We start from the raw sequence: 21,888 nt of genomic DNA, 5'->3' as shown, positions 1-21,888 counted from the left end.
CCACGCCGAGATCTACTCCTAACACAATTGAAACCAAACTTTCATCCCAGAACATCCGAATGCCATCCCAAAACCCATCAGCCTCTGACAAACTCCATATGCTTCCTCTTGAACCAGATTTATTTTTATTTTTTTTAGAAGATTCAACCAGATTCGTCCTCATACCTTTGGAAATTGATTGATCGAACTCCATTTACTTTATTTGTTCACCAGTTTTACATTCATGGTTACAACACAAATGAAGATATCATAATCGAAAAATTGTACAAATTGTAGAGAGAAACTTTATTTTTGAAATGCTTTACAAAGTTGTAAACCATGTTTTTCCATTTTGCAATCAATATTTCACAAAATTAATCTTCAAAATAAACTTTTTGTGGAAAAACGAGAAAGATAGAAAGAAACGCATAAATCTGCAAACCTAATTGGAGTGACATTTTATTACCTTTACTAAATAATGTGACATGTATAAACATGAAAGAATATGATAGTAATTTTAAAATTTTGAGTTATTTCGGGTCATTTTCGAGTCAACATATCAACTTTAATCCAATCCAATAATTTATGTGTCAATTTTATATCAACTCAAAAATAACATTACCTACTAAGTTAAACCTAAACACTAAAATTACGTGTCGTGACTCGTATGTAATTTTACCAGCTCTAATTATTCATTGAGATTTTCCATATAAGCATTTTATCCCCACAAAATGCCACTGTAGAGTCCTATACTAAAAAAGAAAAGCGCCTGTATAAGATGAATGGGCATCATATATATATATATGTTACATCCAAGCTCCCCATCCAGCAAACATTTGACATAAACGGTCTGAATCAATGGCGTCTTGTATAAGCTGTTGAACCTGCACAAGATAACCACTTTGCGTCAATAAATAAACAATGCCATTTACTAAGCAATCAGCAAACAATTATGTTATGTTGATCCATCTCCTCCAAATACAAGAAAGATTACCTGTCCATGTACACTTCTCAATTCACCTTCCTCATATCCATCTAGTTTTTGCTTCACACGCATCAATGCCCGTGCAGCATCTTTATTTCCTTCATTTTCATCTTCTATTTCTTCCAAAATTGCATCCGCATCGTCATCCTTATCCTAAAGGACCCAAAAATATAACATATTTACAAGCGTTTTCATTTACTAAGCCTAATGCTAATCAGTTCAAAAATATTAATACTACATAAGTGCCAAATATGGTACTGAGCATTCTCTAGTTTCATATTCAAAAAATTCCCAAACTATTCTACAATAACTACTGACTAGGCCCAAAAAAAAATGTATATTCCCAATTTTAGCCAGCCATTGTCATTTTCCGTTGGTATCTAAAACTTTGAAGTTCCTATAAACTCTAACCATATCATTCAAAAAATATACTCCCTCTGTCACATGAATACAGGCACAAATCTAATTTTCACACATAGCAAGACAAGAAGAAACATTGATGTTTTTTTCTTCTAATGTACTCTTAAATTAATGAAGGGATCTAATGAAGAAAGCATTTTAACTTATTTTAGATTTAACATCTTTTGTGCCTATATTCGTGGTATAAGATAGTCTAGTTTACTGGAAAACCAGGCATTCACCAACTTGTTGAACTTTACTAAGTTACTTGAATAAACTTATGAGTTACTATCATTTAACTTGAATAAACGTCATTTATTGACTTGACAATAAAAGTGTATCAACTGAATATATATATAAAGTATTTAGATGCAACATGATTTTTAAAAATAGTATTAACATGAAAAAATTGGATAAAACTGAAAATATACAAATTATTATTATTATTGATACGAATATGGAATATCTGAGGTGCAAATGGACAGACAAACAAAAATTTCAAAAAGTTTTTCTTTCTGGGTATTGTTAGGCCTAAAAACTTATACCTGAAGATTTTTGGGATGGCACATTTTATTAAATAGTTGTCCAAAAGCAAGTATGAAAGCCAATAGCCTCAACAATGAGGACCCTAAAATAATAAGCCTATATTTTGCATACAATCTTCATTGTATGGAACTCAGTTTGACAAATGACAGGTGCTCGCATATTAACATGGTGTGCCTCTCAGTTGTTTAGGTAATGGTCTTAACAATATCCACAAATAATAACCAACTTGCAAACCCTTGAAGAGAATCAACATGCTATTCTATTACATCTCATATTTTCGTGGCTCAAATATTAGACTTGAGGTTAGAGGGTCAAAAGAACAGATACCTTTTGGCGTTGCAAGGCTTTCAGAGGGGATAAAGCCCATTTATACAAGGGGTCATGAATAAATACCTGCAGAAAATTCACAAATAAATAAATACAAACAAGAACACAATTAATTTTCAAAGATCGTTCAGTGAAGCCATCATACTTCAACAATTGTTAGCAACGCTTCCTTATTAGCTCGCATAACAGAAAGAGTTTCCTCGCAACATCTTCTGAAGACCCCTTCTACCCCAGTAGCGCCCATACCATCGATTATGTCTCTTGTCAGTCTAAATGGAACCTACAGTAACCAAAGAAGGTATCAACAATAAAATGGGCATCAATAAATCAAGCAAACTAAACAAAACGATTAAAAATCCCAGGAAAGAAATAAACCCGCTCTGGAGTCTTAAGCATCAAGCCTTGTTCAAAAGCAACACCAAGATCAATGTGGACGACTTCTGCAGTGGTTTGATCGATCAAAATATTCATGGAATGTCGATCTCCAAGGCCAACAATATAACCCACCTGAAATTTACCAACCACAAGAATATTATAGCAATCTGGTCTAAGTTCACCAAGGAGATTTCACTAATTATCAAGATAAGCTTCCATTAAACTATTATATATCCTCCGACTGTAACAGCGTTTCCATGTTAACACAGTATATATAAGGCTTACATAATAAATAAAATAGCGTGCCACAGAGATAGCAGATACAAACCATTGAACTCGTAGCCACACTACGTGTGTATGCAAGTCTCTTCTCAAACCAGTCAGCTGGTTGCAAGAATCTCTCCAAGAAAAAATGATGCATGACAGGTCTGCATGATGTTTAATAGGTAGAAAGCTTAACAAGGCATGTATAATTGAAAATGAAATGTTTTTCCTTCAAAAAGTAAGAGCAAACCTGAAATTGTCGCAAACTTCTTTGAATGCTTTTCGCTTGTCTTTTTCCTATTGAAAGGATTACACATTCACAAATCAGAAAATTTTGTTAAATTTGAATGAAATCAATACTTCGCAGTGAGAAATATGCTAAATTACTATCATATAAGTACAATTTTCAGACAGGTGAGAGAAAGCTTTGACAGACTTGACTACCCCTCTTTCTTCAGTCAGAAAATTTACAGCATTATTTTGGAAAATCGCAACCAAAAAGTTCTGAAAGCAACATGTCATGGTACTTGCATTAAATTACAAATGCCCCACCATCATTGCAATCATAAAACTCTAATCGTGCAGTCGGACAAAGTGTTTTTACTCTGGAGTTTATAACATTAACTATTCCCTTTTTTGAAAGAAAAGTGCTCTGCTCTAAATGGCTTTTCTATTTTAATTTTTTATTTTCATAACGTTTTAAAGTACCCTGACCCTGCATAAAATAAAAAAACTAAGGACAGGCAGTATTTTTGGAAAATAATTGTACAAAAAGAACTATGAGACTTGCATTTGACATGCAGTCTCTGCATTTAAGGAATGACCAGTCTCCAACTCCGTAACGACCATGGGCACCACCATTTCTCGCACTGAAAAGAGAGGAAGAGATAGTAATATTATTCAACTATCTTAAGGTAAATAAAGTCAAGTATAGTTGCAAACCATTGTTATCAAACTGACCTTCCTATAAGATATTCTCCAAGAGGAATAGTGCCATTAACCCATTCAAGAACCCCAGCACTGGGAGTAAAAGGGATAACCTATTTCATTAATAACAGTGCACTTAGAAGGTAAGTTGATATAAACAATTTCAATTAAAAAAAAAATAATCAAGAAGAAATGATAAAAAAACAAGGTACCTTGTATGTCCGCACACTTAATCTTCTTTTCAAAGTATCTCTATTATTCTGTAAGAAAGTGTTAACCAGACCAAAGAATTGTTCCATGACCTGCAAGATATTTAAAAGAACTAATTAACATTAATCCAAGTTTCAACACATAGATGGAATATTACTCGACATAACCTTCGTAGCACTCATCAACAATTTAAATGAACCGGATAATAGTACAAAAATCACCCTCATGGAACAACCGATATACCTTGGCATGCAGGGACAAAAAAAACGCAAATTATTTTTTGTGGCCAAATAACCTCTGCACCTTTCATTTTTTGGCCAACTTACTCCAACTAGTGTGTTGACTCACCTAAGTCAATACTTATCAAATACCAAATCTAAAAGGTTATTTGTCGAAAGTTGCAAGTTGAAGGTTATTTGTCGAAAGTTGCAAGTTGAAGGTATTTTTAATACTTGTGTCCAAAGAAAAATCTGATCAAAACATCCAAGCTTAAACTAGACAAGTCAATTAAGGAACATACTTATCATCAGAATCGTAATTGCAATAAATCCTGAAGCAGGAAAACAATCCTAACTGAACTATTTGTTTTCATTCCAAGTTCCAACTCGGAAATAAGCTGGATCAGTTTAACTAAAGCTGTAACCCTGAACTATTCTGATTGATACATCAATAGCAAGAATGAATTTTCACCAGGGGATAAAGGTTTGCGCAAGATCCCTTAGAGCCTCGAAGAATTCCAGGGAAAACTAGCTTTAAAGAAACTCTAATAAGTGTAAAATACCATGTAAATAGACAGAAATAATTCATTTGTTAACTCTAATATAAATATGTGTATATATATAGCGTTGAATTCTTACAGCATCTTGTCTAAGGTCATCGTTCCCAGATTTTGCTAACTGTCGATATCTTTTACCATCAGAACCAAGGCATTCAACTACCTTTGGGGCGTTAATGCCATTCATTACCCTAAATAATGAACAAACGTTGTGAAAAGATTAGTGTCAATTATGACTACTAGTACTACAGTATTGCAAAATAAAAAGAGAATTTGAAGGTGTTTCAAATCCTTATAACGTACATCACCGAATCTCCTAATCCTTTGAAGTGTGGGAAGGAAGCATTATGATAATTACAATTTCGATCAACCGGAAAATTAGCCGTTGCTACAGGTACCTGAAGACCAGATTAAAAAAGGGAAAGAGATCAACACAAAATTAGTAACTGTACAAGTTTCAACTTTAAAAAGAAGCAAAAATATCAGATAACAGCAACCAGGTGATGAACTTACAAGTTCTAGCTGTCGAACACTGCGGATTTCTCTTGGAAGTGCCAATCTCTTGTTTGTATCCTGCAAGACAATGGCATTTAGTGGTTGTTTGGCATCAACTGTCCTTTCTCACTGCTTTCTTCTTCAAATTGAAGGGCATAAAGTTGGTTAGCAGTGTTTCACTCTACATCCAGATTTCAAAACTTCAAAATTTTTTTTCAGTTTCGCTCATTTGTTTTCATTTTAAATTTTTATATTCAATTAACAAATCCAATTGGAAGTCCCTCTCATTCTCTCTCAATCTCTTTTCCAGTCACCAGCTACAAGATTGTATCATTATGATTGGTTTTGTTTCTGGTATTTCTGTGAATCTTCAAATATTTTATAATAGCAGAAAGTATAGGAAATTTGATGAAATCCAATAGTATAGGAAACACCCTAACTGCAGAAAGGATATGATATAGCAATAGCAGAATAAGGTATCATTCTTTGGTCAGAAGGGATGACACTATCATGGTCAAAGATCATCATCAATTCTTACAACATTTTAATCAATCTACACTTCGAAGAAGCTTGCTAAGGTTGTAAGACTGCAAATGCAACAATATACAACCTCAGCAAGCTTTGCCAAGATTGACTAAAATATTATGAAATTATATTATTATCTTTGATCATAAACAGTGATCATTTTCTGACTAAAAGCATCATGATCACTATTCATGATCAAAGATCACTATTGTGAGCTTAGACTAACTAAAATGTTATTAAAATCTTGGATGATAGATTCTGTGACCCAGTGACTAAAGAATGGTCATATTTGCGGAGGTTTAATACAATGATCCTTGTCGAACTCAATTATAAGGAAAGAACATGAATGTCAATTTTGAAATGACTTGATCGAACCTCTCTCCTTGTTTCATGTTCTGCGAGTTTGATATAGATCTCAACCATTTGCCTCATCTACATGCATAAAAATATAGAAGCAGAAGAGTTCATGAAAGAAAATTCATATATGAACAAACTTCTGAAAGAGTATGAAACAAAGTCAAAGCTGGAATTACTTGTTTAATAGCATCCCCATGATATGATGATAACTCAGCTAGAAGATTTCTAGCTGAAAGTATCTTATCCGTATCTACCACAAATGAGTTTCTACTCCGCTGTTTATCCTTGACACGGTCACCATTTTCAAGAGCTAGCAGCTAGTAATGAAAGGGAGAGAAAGGTAAAATAGCAGAACACATACCAAATAAGGTTCAATCAAGCTTTCATGAAAACCAAATTAACTTTTCGCTGATTTACTACGACAATGAAATGACTTCAGGCCTATAACTCATTTGTTAGTCAAAAGCTGATACAGCACTAAGCTTCAAAATCCATTGTCCACATGGCAGGAAGAACAATTCAAGAAACAAGATTTCCTGCTAAAATGGGTAAATCAGAAATTTGAACCTAGAAATACCTGAAAAATTGTATGGTATGGATGGTCTATGGCCATTTTCTTCACAAGGGAAGCCAAAGCAAACTGCAAAACCAACAGAACAGCTTAAGAAACTTCAACTTTTGAAGGAAAAAAGTTAAAAGTCTAAATCAGGAGAAACCTGAAAATTATGAGGTCCTGCGCCGTCCTTTGAGCTTCCCATTCTTGAAGCAATTTGATAAACTAATGGGACAAATTTATATGACTGGACCTATAAAGTAGATTCCATTCCAGAAAAAAAAAAAAAAGTAATGGTTATGCGTTTTTGAAATGGAAGGAAATGGTCTAAATACCATTCATAAGTAGAGCTTCCATTGAATATTACCTCATCAATAGTATTAAGCATATTATTGATGACATTTTGTCTAGAAGCAAGATTGAACCACAATGAAACTAGTCGAAATACCTGAGAGCATATAAATTTGACTATGAAAATGTATTGGATACCATGACTGACAACAACAATTTTTTAAATAAAAATAGCACACAATATAAAAGTCACATCCAATTATGATACTTAAAATTAATTAGAAAAATGAACTGAAATAACATGGACTACTCAAATTGGACCTCAACTATACTTTTTGGTCAATTTAGGCCAACTCATGGGTTGCTTCATCTAACATTCAGCTGGATGACTCAACCTGCTAAGTTGTGCTAAAATTGGCTAGCACTAAATGTTGAGGGCCACCTCGACGAATGCAAATCGAAGAGTCAATTTATACCTCTAGCCCATGAATCATTCAATTAACAAGCTTATATATATATAGGCATATTAAGTACATACCCCTCGTACATCATATTTGTCGCCTATGACAAGGCAACGCTTGTATCCCTCCAATGCAAGGCTAAGAAATTTGTCCCTGTCATCCTAAGAAGACAAAGATGTGTGATTTAAATATATGACTAGAATCTTTCATATAATGCAATAATCATTAAAACGATAATAACATATGAAAAACAAGGCTGGCAATAAATAACTCAATAAGAAATCATTAGATTTTTCTTCTTGTTTTAACAAAAATTGGATCAATGGTTCTACATCTTGGAACTCAAAATGGTTTATTAGCACCAAATATGGTGACCTATGTTGCACGGAAACCGAAACAGATATGGAAACTGAAACGGATACTGGGAAACGTAATTTCTGAAGAACATAGAAAACGGAAACGTGGGGGAAACGTGGGGGAAACGTGTAAATATTAAAATATATGGGCATATTTATAAATATTAAAAATATAATAATACAGTAAAAAAACAAGATTGAAGAACAAGATGAAGAAAGTCCAAGCTCAATCAAGATTCAAGAGACAAAGATTATAGGAGAAAGAAATATGGGTAAGTTCTTTAAATTAAAGGATGCAAGGAAGGAACTATCTCTCAAATAGGAGGTTTCAATTTTCCTAATCTTAGATTGAATAAGAATTGCAAAATAGAAAGTTTGAGTTTCCAGAACTTTAATCTAAATAGGTAGGGAAAACCGTTTAGAAACTGAGAGATGCGTTTCATATTTTGGGTAATTACGGAAACGTGTCCGGAAACGTTTCGTATCAGTTTCCGAGAGTTTCCGTTTCCCACATCTACCAGAAACCGGGAAACGCATGTCATGAAGAGTTTCTGTGCATCATAGATGGTGACTTAATCTCCATTGACGTGCTTTCAATAGCTCTGCAAGATATATACTTTACCTTTAGAATGACGGGAAAGGAAGGCTAGGATTATACCTAGCAGTTCCGAATAATGAAGATACCTGCAGTTTCTCAGCCTCTTCTTTGTCCATCATAAGTTGTTTTTGTAACTCTTGTATTTTCGCTGAATAGTCGATCTTGTCCCCCTATAAGTATCAGATTAAAATTTTAAAACAGTTGCAAAGCAAATTAAAGAAGTCAAGGTTCTGGATAAGATACTGAGATCTACCTTTGCGGAACTCTTGAGCCGCTTCAGAAGTGCCTCTAACTCCAGAGTCTGCAAAATCAACACGTTCACAAATATTGCTAACTAAATCTCATTCCTTTCCCTCACATGCACAGTGTAATACCTTGTGTTTCCTTAATCGCAGAGCTGCTTGCCATTCACTAGAAGTTAATCTTTCTTCATAGGACCTAAATAGAGCATCCGCATAGTGTGCGAGATTGAAATGAGCTTGGCTCTGTCTTTCAATGAACTTTTTGTCAGTGCTTTTGTGATCCTCCACCAGAGAAACTGCAGGTTTTAGATACTTCTCTAAGATGGTTCTTGAGCTGCACTCTCAAGAGACAACACCCAGGAATAAATTAGCATCCACATTTTAAATGGTAACCATAAGCAATGTTATTTAAAAAAGGCAAGTAACAACTTGCTAGATCTGGTTTCTGCCAGCCACTTTCCAACCAAGCGGTATACATCAGAAACTTCTTCATTTGAGTGACAATTTTGTGAGATATATTTTGCAAGGCTAATAGCCATCTCATGCTGACCTTGGGCACGCAACAACTTTGCTTCTTCAAGCTGCCATGACACAATACAACAACATGTCTTGATCATCCAAAAACATCTTATCAGTACATTTTATCAAATATTGCCTTTGAGGTGTGAAATATTCACAATGTGAACACTATTATCACAATAAAAGTAACTGTAAGACTAGGAACCAACATAAGACTAATGACAGAAAGTTGTAGCAAAGTAACCATGAGAGAGTGAAGAATAGTTATACATGATCTACAGCAGCTAGAAAGACAGAAGAAAAGTGTGCATATATATGTATATATGTATTACCAATCAGCCATGACAAAAAAAAATTGAATTGCAATATACAATATTTAACAATAAGTGCAAAGTTCAAAAGGTTATGTTGGTTACACATGAGTTTAGAAAAACCAGAAATTTTAAGAAATTTAAAAGAATATGCCAAGAGAATCATCAACAAACGGATACAGCAACAGTACAACACAGCACAAAGCCCGCAATGAATGGGCATCTGTGACCTGCACCAACATGAAAATATTCACTCATAGGGGTTCATAGGATTATCATCATGGGTTCACACGACAATGTTAGAAAAGCCATTAATTGAACAAATTCACAAACCACCTATAAGCAATTTCTGGATTATAGAGAACTCGATTCATTTAATTTGCTAGTATCAAGATAAATTCGGCTTCAAGAAACTCCAAATATTATTATATGGACCCTACAACAATCCACAAGAATATAATAAAAAAAATTGTATGGTCCAATATATATAACCAAGGATCATAGCGAACCAACCCATAGTTCCCAGCACATTTCAAAAGAAAAAAAAAATATTGAACCAATTTATCATGTAATGGAACAAAAGAGATCATCCAAGCTACGTCTTGGAAGCAATGAAACAATTTAAAAAGGTTCTTACTTCTTACTATACCAAGAAAGAAAAATGTTTTTACCCTTCCAAGCCAATAGGAAGACAAATGCTGTTCATCAGTGCCAGCATAAAGGAACTTAAACTCATGTAATGCTGCAGCGGCTTGAGAAAATCTTGAACCCTGTCAATCATGGAACAATATTTAATAAAAAGAAGCAAACCAACTTTGGTAAAAATTTAGTATTGTTCAGTTACCTTGCGAAGAGTGGATGTAGATTGCAAAAGATGCTTTACAGAACATTCATTACAACCCAATATCTGAAGCAGAACTCGCCTGAAAGCTATGAATGGTTCTATAAGATTCATATGCAGTTGCGTTCGTTCCAAAATGGAGCTCCAATTCTTATTCAACCATGATAACTAGATACAAACCCAGAGACTTGCATCAGAAAAATTGACCTACCTCTGAATCATAACATTATTGAAGAAATACATCAAAATGGAACTTCCCATGGAAATACAACAGCAATTTCTCTTTTCAATAACACGACAGGTAAGTGTTAATACCAATAAGGTTATGAAGTATTGAACTTGAGCCTAATTCACCCCAAAAGGCACCTTGAAGGGGGTGGGCTAAGTATCCCGTATTGGCTAAATATTAAGTTAATGTGTCATTTATAAGTGTGTGGCAATCCTCCCTTTCAAGGAGCTTACACCCAAATTTAACATGGTATCAGAGCCTCTTAGACTAAGAGGTCAAGTGTTCAAAGCTTGCCACTCCATTTATTAATGGGATTACAACACATGATCAGATGGGCCTATGTACACACTTCAAGCCCAAGGGGCATTTACGTGCGAGAGCATGTGAGTGCGAGAGATGACATACAAAAGCTATTCTTCGGCCTGACCTATCAACTTAAGACTTGATGAGGACAGCAAACAACTAGGCGTTCAATAAACTCCGAAAAAAGATAAACATAAATAAATGACAATGTGTGACCATAGACTTAAAGGTTAAAGGAGAAACTAAGGGAGTTGCAAACTCTAGAGTTAGTACAACTTGAATTTACAAAACATTTAGATAAAAAAAAAAACTAGGACAAGAGCTTCTAGCGCTACAACAAGTCACCATGACACTATAATTCTAGGAATCTAGTTGATTTTAATTTGACTTGAAAAATCATAGTCTGCTTCTAATAAAACCAATTCATACTTGGTCTTAGCTTGTCCTTCAAAACCCTAGGTCCCTGCAATAAATCCTCAGAGTTAAGAATCATATCTCTCCTAGAGTAAAAGTTGTATAAAAATCCTAAAAACAGCAATACTGGATATTTAAGTGATAGCAACAGAAATCATGTATACTAAAAAAACAAAATTCAGAATACTCTATCAAAACAGAAATATAAGAGACAGACACATATCAAAAATATACAACTCCAGTGTTTCATAAATATGGGGGACGAGTTCGTTGATTTCAACACACTTAAATTTAAGCACGACTTAAGAACATCTAAAATAGCTTGAAGTAGTTCTTTCCGTAGTCAGCATCAACATATACTAAAATCAGTTCCTAATGGAGTTTTAAAATCAGAGAAACTAAAAGTAAAAGCTCCTTCTCCCAAGAGAAAAATTATGTCCTGCTGGAAAGAATGTTAAACAAGCAAGGTAGATTACTGCATTGATGTGAAACTATTACAAAAACTTGTAACTTTCATCAGAAGCTGAAGACAGTGATATCTTCTGCATATAGAGAAGTCTTCCTTGGAGAATTACTAGTAAATTGCATAACTGCAAAACAAGACAAGAGGATCGCTTTAATAAACATTGGATGAATACCTGGTCAATTGTAGGGGACACAGGTTCTGAAAGATTTTGTTGCTTGCTAGGACCAAGTTCTGTCCTTTCACACGGAAAATTTGTCCATCGAATATGCCATGAGATGCCAAGTTGATGAAGCATCTGCATAAAGGTACAACCCACAACTTCTGATTTGCCATTGCCATATATGAAAATTAACTTAAGAATCGATCATTCTTTAATTTAGTTTAGTTGTTTGAATTTAGTTAATTCGTTATTTTAATGTTATTTATTTATTTAATATTTTTCATTTATTGTCTATTCTTTTCTATTTGTTTACTGTATGGTAGTTAGTAGCCATCCTACATTCCCTGTGATTCAGATGTTAAATAGCTAAATGGAAGAAAGTCACTGATCCTTAGGAATGATAAGAAAATAAGGGGAATAATTAGCAATGTTGATCCAACTACAGCATACTTCCAATGTTTCCATTAATCTAAAACATGAAATTAGCAGGATCAAAAGGTACTTTTGGACAAAAAGGAAAGAGAATAATCAATAAAATGATTAAAGTGCAATTAGGAAAGGCCCATTCATCCTTCATTGGGTGTCTATTGAGCTGATTCTCAAACAAAAGGTGCAGAAATCAGATCAGATATTAGATACCTGCAATTTTATCACTTTTGAGTATATGTATTCAGTGCTCTCCTCACTTGCACAAGAGACAGACAGCACAAGATCCTAACAAATGGAAACAAAAAAATCAGGATATCCTGAAAAAAAAAAAAAGTTAGAAAAACCATGAAAATTAAAGACCAAAAGAAATACCTGCTTTGAACCATTAAGTTTTCTGTGAAATTCATCAACATCTCCCTCTTTCAAAGCCTTCAAACAACTGTAGCATTCCAGTCAGTGAAGACAAAAAGATAACACTAGACATAACAAAGGATTTTTATGCTCAAGAGAACTAATAGACACTAGCTTTCAAAAAGAACTATTTATATTCTTTACCAATTGATTATTATCCAGATCAACAATACTACTAGTCCATATAATCAAATGCCATGCAGTCCAACTCCTAGTGAATTCAATGTTGAGCTCAAAAATCTCAATATACTGAAAACTAACACAAACCAAAAACTGAGACCTTTTCTTACCTTCATGATACAAAATAAAACCATTATTTTTTATGAAAAAGATCAATTACAAAAACAATAATTTCATTAACTTATGGCTTAAAGCATTATTTAGCCCTTGATCTATCAAAAAAATTGGTGTTTGCACCTGACCAATGCTTTGGTAACATTTACCCCTGACCTATCAAAATTAATAAAATGTGAACCAATTCGGACAGAACTATCACAGATTAATTGAGCTTTTGATTGTACACAAGTGGAACCCAAAACTACAAAACAAGTGGCAAAACAAACTTATTCTGTGTAAAATATTACACATTTTGATTTTGTTTGCCACCTATTTTGTAATTTTCGATTCCACTGTGTACAATAAAAACTCAATTTCACTCTGTTGATAGTTCTGTCCTAATAGATTCACATTTTATTGATTTTAATAGGTCAAGGGGTAAATGTTACCAAATCATAGGTCATGGTGCAAACACAAACACTTTTTATAGGTCAGGGCCAAATAATGCTTTAAGCCTTAAGTTATTAACAAAATACTTAATTGCATGTAGATAATACTCACTTTTCAACAGAGCAGTAGCATGTCAATAATCTCTACCACTTTGGCAAGATTGCAAATTTATTCATCAGATTTTAAGGGATGGCATAATTGTATTTTGTCAAGACTTAGTGGGAAAAATGATCTTATTCCAATGCTTCAAAAACCAACACAAAATTCACGTTTCAAGCTCATTTTCTACTTTATCTATAAATACTAAATGATTGCTGTCAAAGAGATTGTGTTATAACTAGGATGCACCAAATCTCTGTACAGAAATAGAGCAGTAACCAGAAATTATTACAAAAGCACAATCACACAATACATAACTATTCTCTTCACAATTCGTATTTTTCCTCCATGAGTTTTCTATTGAAGCATCATAAGATTTGCCTGGTTTCTTTGTCATCCTCCCTTCTTCTAGTACTACCTAAATCTTTTGCAATTGGTATCAAAACTAAAAAAAATAAACCATAAAGAAATCATTCAATGTGCCAAGTCAGAAGTAAAAACTTTTGTATTATTGAAGAGAGAAGAGAGCTTCAGATATTACAACCCATAGAGAGGATAAATCAAAAACAATACAATTATTGTTTCTTAAAATTTTCATTAGAACTTAGTGAAAGAAGCTTCTAATCAGAAAAAAAGTGACTCAAACAAGCTCTACCACAGATAAAATTTGAGAAAACAGTTATAGAAGATAGGATACATCAATGCAACTAAATCACATAAATTTATTTATGTTACATTACCTGTGCAAATTTTCATTGAAATAATCAGTTTTAACATTTAGACTTGAAGATGAAGAGTTCCCTCCCATGATGAGTGAGGAGAAATCCCAGTTTCCAGCACGCCAGGCAGCCTCATACTGCACATATAGGTCCAAAAGAAAATTTAAGTGAATGAGTATTATGCCCCAAATCAGGCCCATGACACAGCATTTTAAACACATTATCCACATAGCCATATTATTCTTCTTGGAATTATGGAATTATTGTGGTTGATCTTTCTGGTAAATATGTCAATTGAACTCCTCAGTGCAATTCAATTAGATAAAGGAAAACCTACAATAATTTATCTATTCATCCATACATACATCCATATTTTTTTTCTTATCTTGGACTTATGGAATTATTATGATAAATCAACAATTCTGCTAAATAGGTCATTCCGGCACCTCAATACACTTCAAATGGATAAAAGAAAAACCTGCAATTCGATGAACTCCAAATCATGCTCAAACTGGCCCTTCCGAGAAGTCAGCCCCTGGCAATACAAATCTAGCACATGTGTACAGCCAATCTGTTGAAGAGATCTAATAAGACCTTTGTAAGGTCTTCTTTGCCTCATCTCATCCTCTGATGCATAGAGAGATAAACAGCTTGGCAGCTGGTTATGCTCTGAGGGCAAAGCTCTAGATCCACCATTCGGTTGCAGCATGGAGTTCGAACGAACTTGTAAGTCATAGTATTCAAGGGCCTTGCTCCAGTTCCCCTCATGCTCAAAGGTCACAACTTGAGAGGTTAACTATTTCATCAAAGTCACAAAAACAACAGTGCGAGTAAAGAGCTTGTAAAACCCATACACTAAATGAATAGAGTTACAAAGATAAATCTAGAAACCAACTGGTGACTGCTTTCCATTTAGAATTCCATAATTGAATGAAAAAATAAAGGCAAACATCCATTTCAAATAGGTTGATTGCAAAGTTAAGTTGGCGAATTTTGCAGAGTTTTCAAAACACTTGCTGAAAAATTCATTGGCAATAATGCATAAATTAAGCAATATAAAAGCACAGCAACCACCAACATGTACACAAGCATGTGGTGCGTGGTAAGGCTGAAGACCTGACTGCAATATAAAAGCACAGCAAACCACCAACATGTACACAAGCATGTGGTGCTTGGTAAGGCTGGAGAACTGACTGCTTGACCTGACTTTTATCATTTTGATTTTCAGGAAAATGAACAATGTCAAAGACGCTTTCAACATCTTAGCAACCTATGCATATGCAAACAGTTGAGGTGTCCTACAAAATGTTGGAACAATAGCATAAATACAATTCTGTTCCTTCACACTCAACAAATCCGTCAAAACAGTTGTAGGCATTTGAGAAAATGACTGAATAATGACCTAGAATACAGACTATCTTCTCTGTCTCAACCACAGACAAGATTACACACAAATAAATTCGAGAATGTGTTCAAGTAACCGAATACATACGTGGGTCAGATTTGGTAACAGATACTGAAAACCTTAAAGCATAGAAGCACTAATAAAAATCAAGTACAGAAATTTCCATGGACCTTGTGTGACTGGATAATCCCATATAGGCTGTCCGGTTCATTGATTTGAGTGACTGCTGAGACAAGTACTTCAACGTGACCTGGCAACTGATAGGAAAAGAAGTTCCCAAAAAAAAAAGAGCTTTTAACATTTGTTTCCTAAAGAATCCAATAAACATAGTGGACTTTAATGAACTTAGCACTTAAGCATTGTTACATAATAATTCATTGTAACAAATGTAAGCATGCCTAAGTTAACTAAAGCATGCTTAGGCTGCTATAGGACGGTTGTAGTCTGCTGTGGGCCTACAATGTCTCCTTGATTGAAGGAGAAACTTGTATATATATGTGCATTGCTCTTAAGTGAAATATATCAATGTAGTCTCTTAATCTACATAGTATGTTACATAGTATCAGAGCCTTGTTTTGGCTTCTGTTTTGGGTTTCTGGATTAAGATTCCATAATTTGTTTTCTGAGCGGTTTGTATTTTTGGGCTGTTTCATTCAATTACTGTCCGCCTTGTGAGCAGACTATTTGAACCTAGGTTCCAAGTCTCAGTTCTTCCACCGCCGTTGTCTCTCTGTTTCCGACCTGTTTGTCCGGTTAGTTTTCCAGTGAATCTCCTTTTGTGCACTGACGTTGCTGGCAGCCTCTTGCGTGTTGCTTCAATTGAGTTTTGTTTCTCTGTTTTCGACAAAGCTTGATGTTCCGATATCGTCTCTCCTGTCCGATTTGTTCCTTTAGGTTGCACTTCCCGGATTATATTTTTATATTCTAAAGTATCTTGAGTTTACTGTCTTTAAGACTGTTATCTGTATCTGTAGCAAGCTAGGCATGATTAAAATCCATGCTTCAGCTTGAGGGGGAGTGTCACATGATAATTCAATGTAATAAACGTAAGCATGCCTAAGTCAACGAAAGCATGCTTAGGCTGTTGTAGAACTGTTGTTGGCTGCTGTGGGCCTGCAATGTCTTCTTGATTGCAGGAGAACCTTGTATATATGTGTATTGCTCTCAAGTAAAATATATCAATGTAGTCTCTTAATCTCTTAATCTACATGGTATCACCTGTATTCCTAGTGTATTACATGGTCTGTTACAACCATAGTTAAGGGTGAACCATAAGGATCCAAATTGACCCATATACTTTTTGTAATATTTTGCAATGAAAATGGGTCAGAGACCAGGTCTATCTTTGCAACACGAAATTTTGAATTTACCTCAAAATTTGAAAAATCTGGCCTTCCAAGTGTGATGCCATTGAAATTTTCTTCACACCAATATTCCACATACATCATGGAGGTAAAGTATGAACCACAAATCTATAGAGCACAAACATTATAGAGATGATGATGTGATTTGGGAATAAAAGCTACAAAAACTATGACCAAAGAAATAAATAAAAAGAAATTGAGTATATCATATCACTTACAACTGCTGATCTAGCAACAAGAAGGTAATCAATGTTTAGCCAATAAACCTGCCAAAGTTATGTCCATCTCAAAACTAAGCAGGGAGCAACAAAATATGACACATCTAAAACTAATCTATCACAGCCTGAGGTGCAAAATCTTCATCATTTTTCAGCTTTATCTAAAGCCTCAATATGCCCCCTTTTTTTAGGATACAGTCAATAATAAAACCATAATGCATAAAATAAATACAGATGAAATTTAATTTGAAGCATTAAAAAGATATTATTGCCCAAATAAATAAATTAATAAAAGCTATTTACAAGAACAAGATGAACATAAGAAGCAAAGGCATCCTCTTGATATAAACAAAAATTATAAATTGATTTACAAAGTACAGTTAAGCAGCTAGCTTTTTTATGACCACAGGTTTGTCACAAAAAAAAAATAAAAAATTCAGGCATAAACTATATCTCAAATGCAAATGCAGAAACAACAGAGACTGACCCTCTTTGCTGGCTTTTTACAAGATAAGTTCCCAATCAATTAACTAACTGCATTTTAATTGAATCATAAACAAACCTTCCAATGTTCATGTCTTCGAAAACTTTTATGAGGTGGCAACAATATTTTGCTACAAAACTGTGAAGTTTTCCAAGGTACTTTCTGTTTTGACTCTTAGGTCTATTTGCTTCAGAGAAAATAAAATATATTTCCTCGTTTATATTAATAATTACAATTTTATCTACAAACTTATAGTGTTAGTTATCTTAATTTTACCTATTCTTTGAATTTCGAATATTATATTAATAATTATATTTATGATACTAATAGGTTTATAATAATTGTATCTCAGTAAAACCATAATATATATAACACAAGAAAATATTAATATAAAACAATAAAAGGCGAATATAAAATTAGTTAAAGGACTATAATAATTTTCAAAATTTATCACATTGAAACTAAATTCATTTTTACAATATTGATAGTCATATATATGATATATTTTAATGCTTTTTTAGTTAAAATCAAGATCTAAAAGATGAAAAAAATAATAATTTTTGACTGTATAACCTAAGCATTTTGAATTTTTTTAAATAATAAGATTCTTTTAAAAAAAAAGGGCGGCCCGGTCGCATTACGCGTCCCCGCTGAGCGAGGGTCCGGGGAGGGGTCCCACCACAAGGGTGTATTGGGGGCAAGCCTTCCCTTGCCAATTTAATTGACAAGAGGCTGCCCCTAAGACTCGAACCCGTGACCTCTGGTCACACGACAACAACGTTTCACCGTTGCGCCAAGGCTCGCCCTCTAAATAATAAGATTCTTTTATTTAAAAAAAATTATATTCTGGACTTTAGAAAAGGAACTATATGGTGTATTGGTTTGGTCATATCATTCTAGCAACTAAAATCTTTTTTGTAGGAAAAAGTAGCTGGTGAGACATGGATTTTCAGTCCTCTGCTCTAACAACTGGGCTATCTCTACCAATCAAATATTCTACTTTTCTGGAGTCTCTACCAACTAGAAAACTTAGAAGAGCTTTTGTGCCAATAACTTCATTCCTATCGTCAGACCATCTGCAGCACTCAAACCTACATTCGACTAGGAAAACAAATAAAATGAAAAGTACCTCCTAAATCCTTTGTTCCCCTTGCATTTATCTTTTTCTTTACTGCTTACTTGTGTTATGTTTAGTTTCTAATCAAATTCAATTCTAGATTCTATTAAAATAGAAAAGCTTTTGTTTTACTCTACGACTGGTACAAGAAAAAAATTGGCCAAATCCACAACTTTTTGCTCAATTTCTCGTTGAGCCTAATTCTCATAAATAAAAATAATAGAAATTATAAAATATATGATTAAATATTAAAAATATAGAAAAAAGAATAAAAAAGTATAGCCAAGACTATAGAAATAATAAGACACCTAAAATATTGATATATTATAATAAAACAATTCATAAGTTAAAATCAATTTCGAAATGTTATAGAAATATAATTAGAATATAAAAAATAAAAATTGTTATTGCTGGTTTAATCCAGCAACAGCTATAACACTGTAAATAGCGTAGTATTGTTAATTGGAAGGCAATAAGTACATCATTTCTAATTTTTCATTTTATCTTCCTTTTTTGTAATTAAGGATTGAAAAAGTAATTTCTTCATAGAATTAGAAGTTACTTTCCATCGTTTTTAAAAAAAATTTCTTTGACTAAGAATTTATTTTCCTTTCACTTATATTCCTTCTATGTCCTGAACAACAGAAAATAAGGAAATATTTTCTGCGAAACAAATAGAACATTAGTCTCACTAGCTCAAGTCAAAATAATTCACAAGCTTTAAACCACAGATATAAACAATCTAGGTTATGATCCCTGAAAAAAAAAATCCCAATAGGCAATTATATGTATATCCAGAAAACAATACCTTATCCCATGATAGCGTTGAAAATGGCAAAGCAACTGATGTGGCCAAATCTTTAGCCTTCGTAGAGCTAGACCGGGATCTTGAGCCATAACTAGATGGTTTAGCATACTGCAAAAGCATATTATATGTAAATAACCATATTCCATCATATATTGGTCATCCAAGCAATAGACAATCCAACAGGTATATTTGTGAGTACCTTGTCCTCAACCCTGTACTTGTTGTTCCTTTCATTTTTTCTTATTAGGGGTCGTGTGTTATTGTTTTGACAGCATCAGTTACCACAAGCTAGTAAAAAGTCTTGTAAGATCTATGTTGCCTTTCCACAAACAACATAGCATTTAACATTTTTATTGGTCGTTTGGCATCAAACCTCTCCAAGTCATCTGTTAACTATGAACACACTTTTTCAATTTTATTCAACCTTTATCCTTGATTTTTATATTAGAAACACAAAACAAAATGAACTTTTCTTAGAAATTACTTTGCCTTTCTTACTTATCCCCCCCTTGCCTAGTCTCTCCCCCAGCCCCAATTCACCCTAAAGAGGATTCAATAAAGTTCATCTGTAGAAGCAATAGTAAAAATATGTTGTATGACATGATGCAGCCCATAATCATTCTCATCAGAAAACAACAAATCACAAAAAGTTCAAAGGAATTGAACCAAGATGAACCATAGTAAATCATGCACAAAAATTGAGATCCTTTCTATACTTGCCTTGTTACTTTCTTTCTTCGATGGTGCGGAAGATGATTTTTCCAAGACATAACATAATCGAAGTTCATTAAGGGCATTTAAGAAGACTTGAATTGATTTTATCAGCTTGTTAGACTCCGTCAATATATGCTCCTTTACCTGCACATTAATCAAAATAATCTTTCATAACACATGCACAATAAGCTAGCTACAGATTAATGCAACAATAAAATGCCAAACTTCTGAAGTCATAGCATCGAAGAATAACTTGTCACCACAATCAACTTCAAGTCAAGACTTGTCTAACTCTGATAATTGTTTCCAAACAGGCTACAGTAGACATATTGTCAGTGAGAGCACACAGAAAATGTAATAAAACAAATATTAGAAAGAAAAAAAAAATCACGGATTAAAATGAAAGTAATAAACTACAATGAATCAGTGATAGAAAGGAGAACTCTTACGGAAAAGCTACAACCCATTAAAAAATAATGGTCAGGCTAATCCAGGCAAGCCCAAAACCAAGTACTTTAATTCCATTACTATATCTTTTTTCTTTTTCTTTTTTATTTTCTCTTTTGAACTACTAGTTAATTACATATCACAAAGTTTAGGGCCTTCTTAATTTTTCACTCTATTCATTTTCTACCTTTGTCCATAATGTTATGGCATCAAGTGAACTAAACTACACCTTTTTATCACACTTAGGAAACAGGTATTAGGTATCCAGGATGAATCATTTCAAACATACTCGTTTAATGGAATGGAATGGATCTCATAATGGTATGAAACAAACAATGGAATCATTACTATGCTCGCATGCATGAAAAAACTACGTAATGAACATGACATTTTCATTTAAAAGATTTAAGAAGTAGAATTAGAAAAGTAGAAAAGAGAGAGAGAGAGAGAGAGAGAAACACATGAAAATACATAATTCAGGGTGAATGATCATTACAAAAATATTGAATGTGCCTTTACATTTCTAGATGAATAAAATATAGATGTCGTAATCTTCATTCCATTACAAGCTAATTAAGGTCTTGTTTAATCTCAGAAAATAATTTTCGTCTTTAATTTTCTTTCTTTTTCGAATTTTACCAGTTCTTAATTTTCCAAATAGAAAACAAGAAAATGAAGAGCATGTTTAGTTTATATGTGTTTTTCATTTTCTATTTCTTATTTTCCAAATATTAAATTGAAATCTGTTAAAACAATTTTACATATTGCACTAAGATGGAGCATAGTATAAGGGAAGTAGCGAAGGAAGTTCTAGGGGAATCTAAAGGTAGCATGCCACCCGGTAAGGACACATCTTGGTGGACAGAAGAAGTACGACAAGCAGTAAAGAGTAAGCGAGAATCCTATAAAATATTAGGGAAATGTAGGAGTGACGAGAACTACGGAAAATACAAAGAGGCTAAAAGGGAAGTAAAGAAGGTCATACGAGATGCTCGAGCAAAGGTGAATCGGGATCTGTATACAAGATTGGATACGAAAG

General features: G+C 33.6%; 1 protein-coding gene across 5 annotated transcripts in view; it reads right to left on the bottom strand.

Moving 5' to 3' along the window:
* Window positions 1-638: 638 nt before the first annotated feature.
* The window catches only part of LOC136230656 (serine/threonine-protein kinase ATM), a 56,790-nt gene continuing 35,540 nt past the window's right edge, over window positions 639-21,888 (bottom strand). For 4 of the 5 annotated variants that reach the window (XM_066019810.1, XM_066019803.1, XM_066019820.1 and 1 more), the window contains 35 exons: window positions 20,409-20,546; window positions 19,689-19,796; window positions 17,280-17,327; window positions 17,068-17,169; window positions 15,868-15,954; window positions 14,771-15,088; window positions 14,314-14,429; window positions 12,710-12,776; window positions 12,548-12,622; window positions 11,921-12,043; window positions 10,340-10,504; window positions 10,167-10,265; window positions 9,095-9,246; window positions 8,798-8,999; window positions 8,677-8,724; window positions 8,510-8,593; window positions 7,547-7,630; window positions 7,085-7,165; window positions 6,881-6,970; window positions 6,742-6,804; window positions 6,341-6,481; window positions 6,183-6,239; window positions 5,301-5,360; window positions 5,091-5,185; window positions 4,870-4,978; window positions 4,015-4,104; window positions 3,836-3,915; window positions 3,666-3,744; window positions 3,126-3,172; window positions 2,940-3,039; window positions 2,612-2,743; window positions 2,382-2,516; window positions 2,237-2,302; window positions 974-1,117; window positions 639-863 (listed from right to left, as the gene is read on the bottom strand). In XM_066019810.1, coding sequence (XP_065875882.1) covers window positions 786-863; window positions 974-1,117; window positions 2,237-2,302; window positions 2,382-2,516; window positions 2,612-2,743; window positions 2,940-3,039; window positions 3,126-3,172; window positions 3,666-3,744; window positions 3,836-3,915; window positions 4,015-4,104; window positions 4,870-4,978; window positions 5,091-5,185; window positions 5,301-5,360; window positions 6,183-6,239; window positions 6,341-6,481; window positions 6,742-6,804; window positions 6,881-6,970; window positions 7,085-7,165; window positions 7,547-7,630; window positions 8,510-8,593; window positions 8,677-8,724; window positions 8,798-8,999; window positions 9,095-9,246; window positions 10,167-10,265; window positions 10,340-10,504; window positions 11,921-12,043; window positions 12,548-12,622; window positions 12,710-12,776; window positions 14,314-14,429; window positions 14,771-15,088; window positions 15,868-15,954; window positions 17,068-17,169; window positions 17,280-17,327; window positions 19,689-19,796; window positions 20,409-20,546 — 3,663 coding nt within the window. In that variant the 3' untranslated portion in view covers window positions 639-785. Of the gene's footprint in view, window positions 864-973; window positions 1,118-2,236; window positions 2,303-2,381; window positions 2,517-2,611; window positions 2,744-2,939; window positions 3,040-3,125; window positions 3,173-3,665; window positions 3,745-3,835; window positions 3,916-4,014; window positions 4,105-4,869; window positions 4,979-5,090; window positions 5,186-5,300; window positions 5,361-6,182; window positions 6,240-6,340; window positions 6,482-6,741; window positions 6,805-6,880; window positions 6,971-7,084; window positions 7,166-7,546; window positions 7,631-8,447; window positions 8,594-8,676; window positions 8,725-8,797; window positions 9,000-9,094; window positions 9,247-10,166; window positions 10,266-10,339; window positions 10,505-11,920; window positions 12,044-12,547; window positions 12,623-12,709; window positions 12,777-14,313; window positions 14,430-14,770; window positions 15,089-15,867; window positions 15,955-17,067; window positions 17,170-17,279; window positions 17,328-19,688; window positions 19,797-20,408; window positions 20,547-21,888 lie in introns of those variants that run through there. The other variant, XM_066019828.1, reaches the window with a different exon arrangement.

The sequence above is a fragment of the Euphorbia lathyris genome, chromosome 1 (assembly GCF_963576675.1).
Source record: "Euphorbia lathyris chromosome 1, ddEupLath1.1, whole genome shotgun sequence".
In the NCBI taxonomy this organism is placed as follows: Eukaryota; Viridiplantae; Streptophyta; class Magnoliopsida; order Malpighiales; family Euphorbiaceae; genus Euphorbia; species Euphorbia lathyris.
Note: the sequence above shows the minus strand (reverse complement) of the source record. Positions and strands in the feature narration are given on the sequence as shown.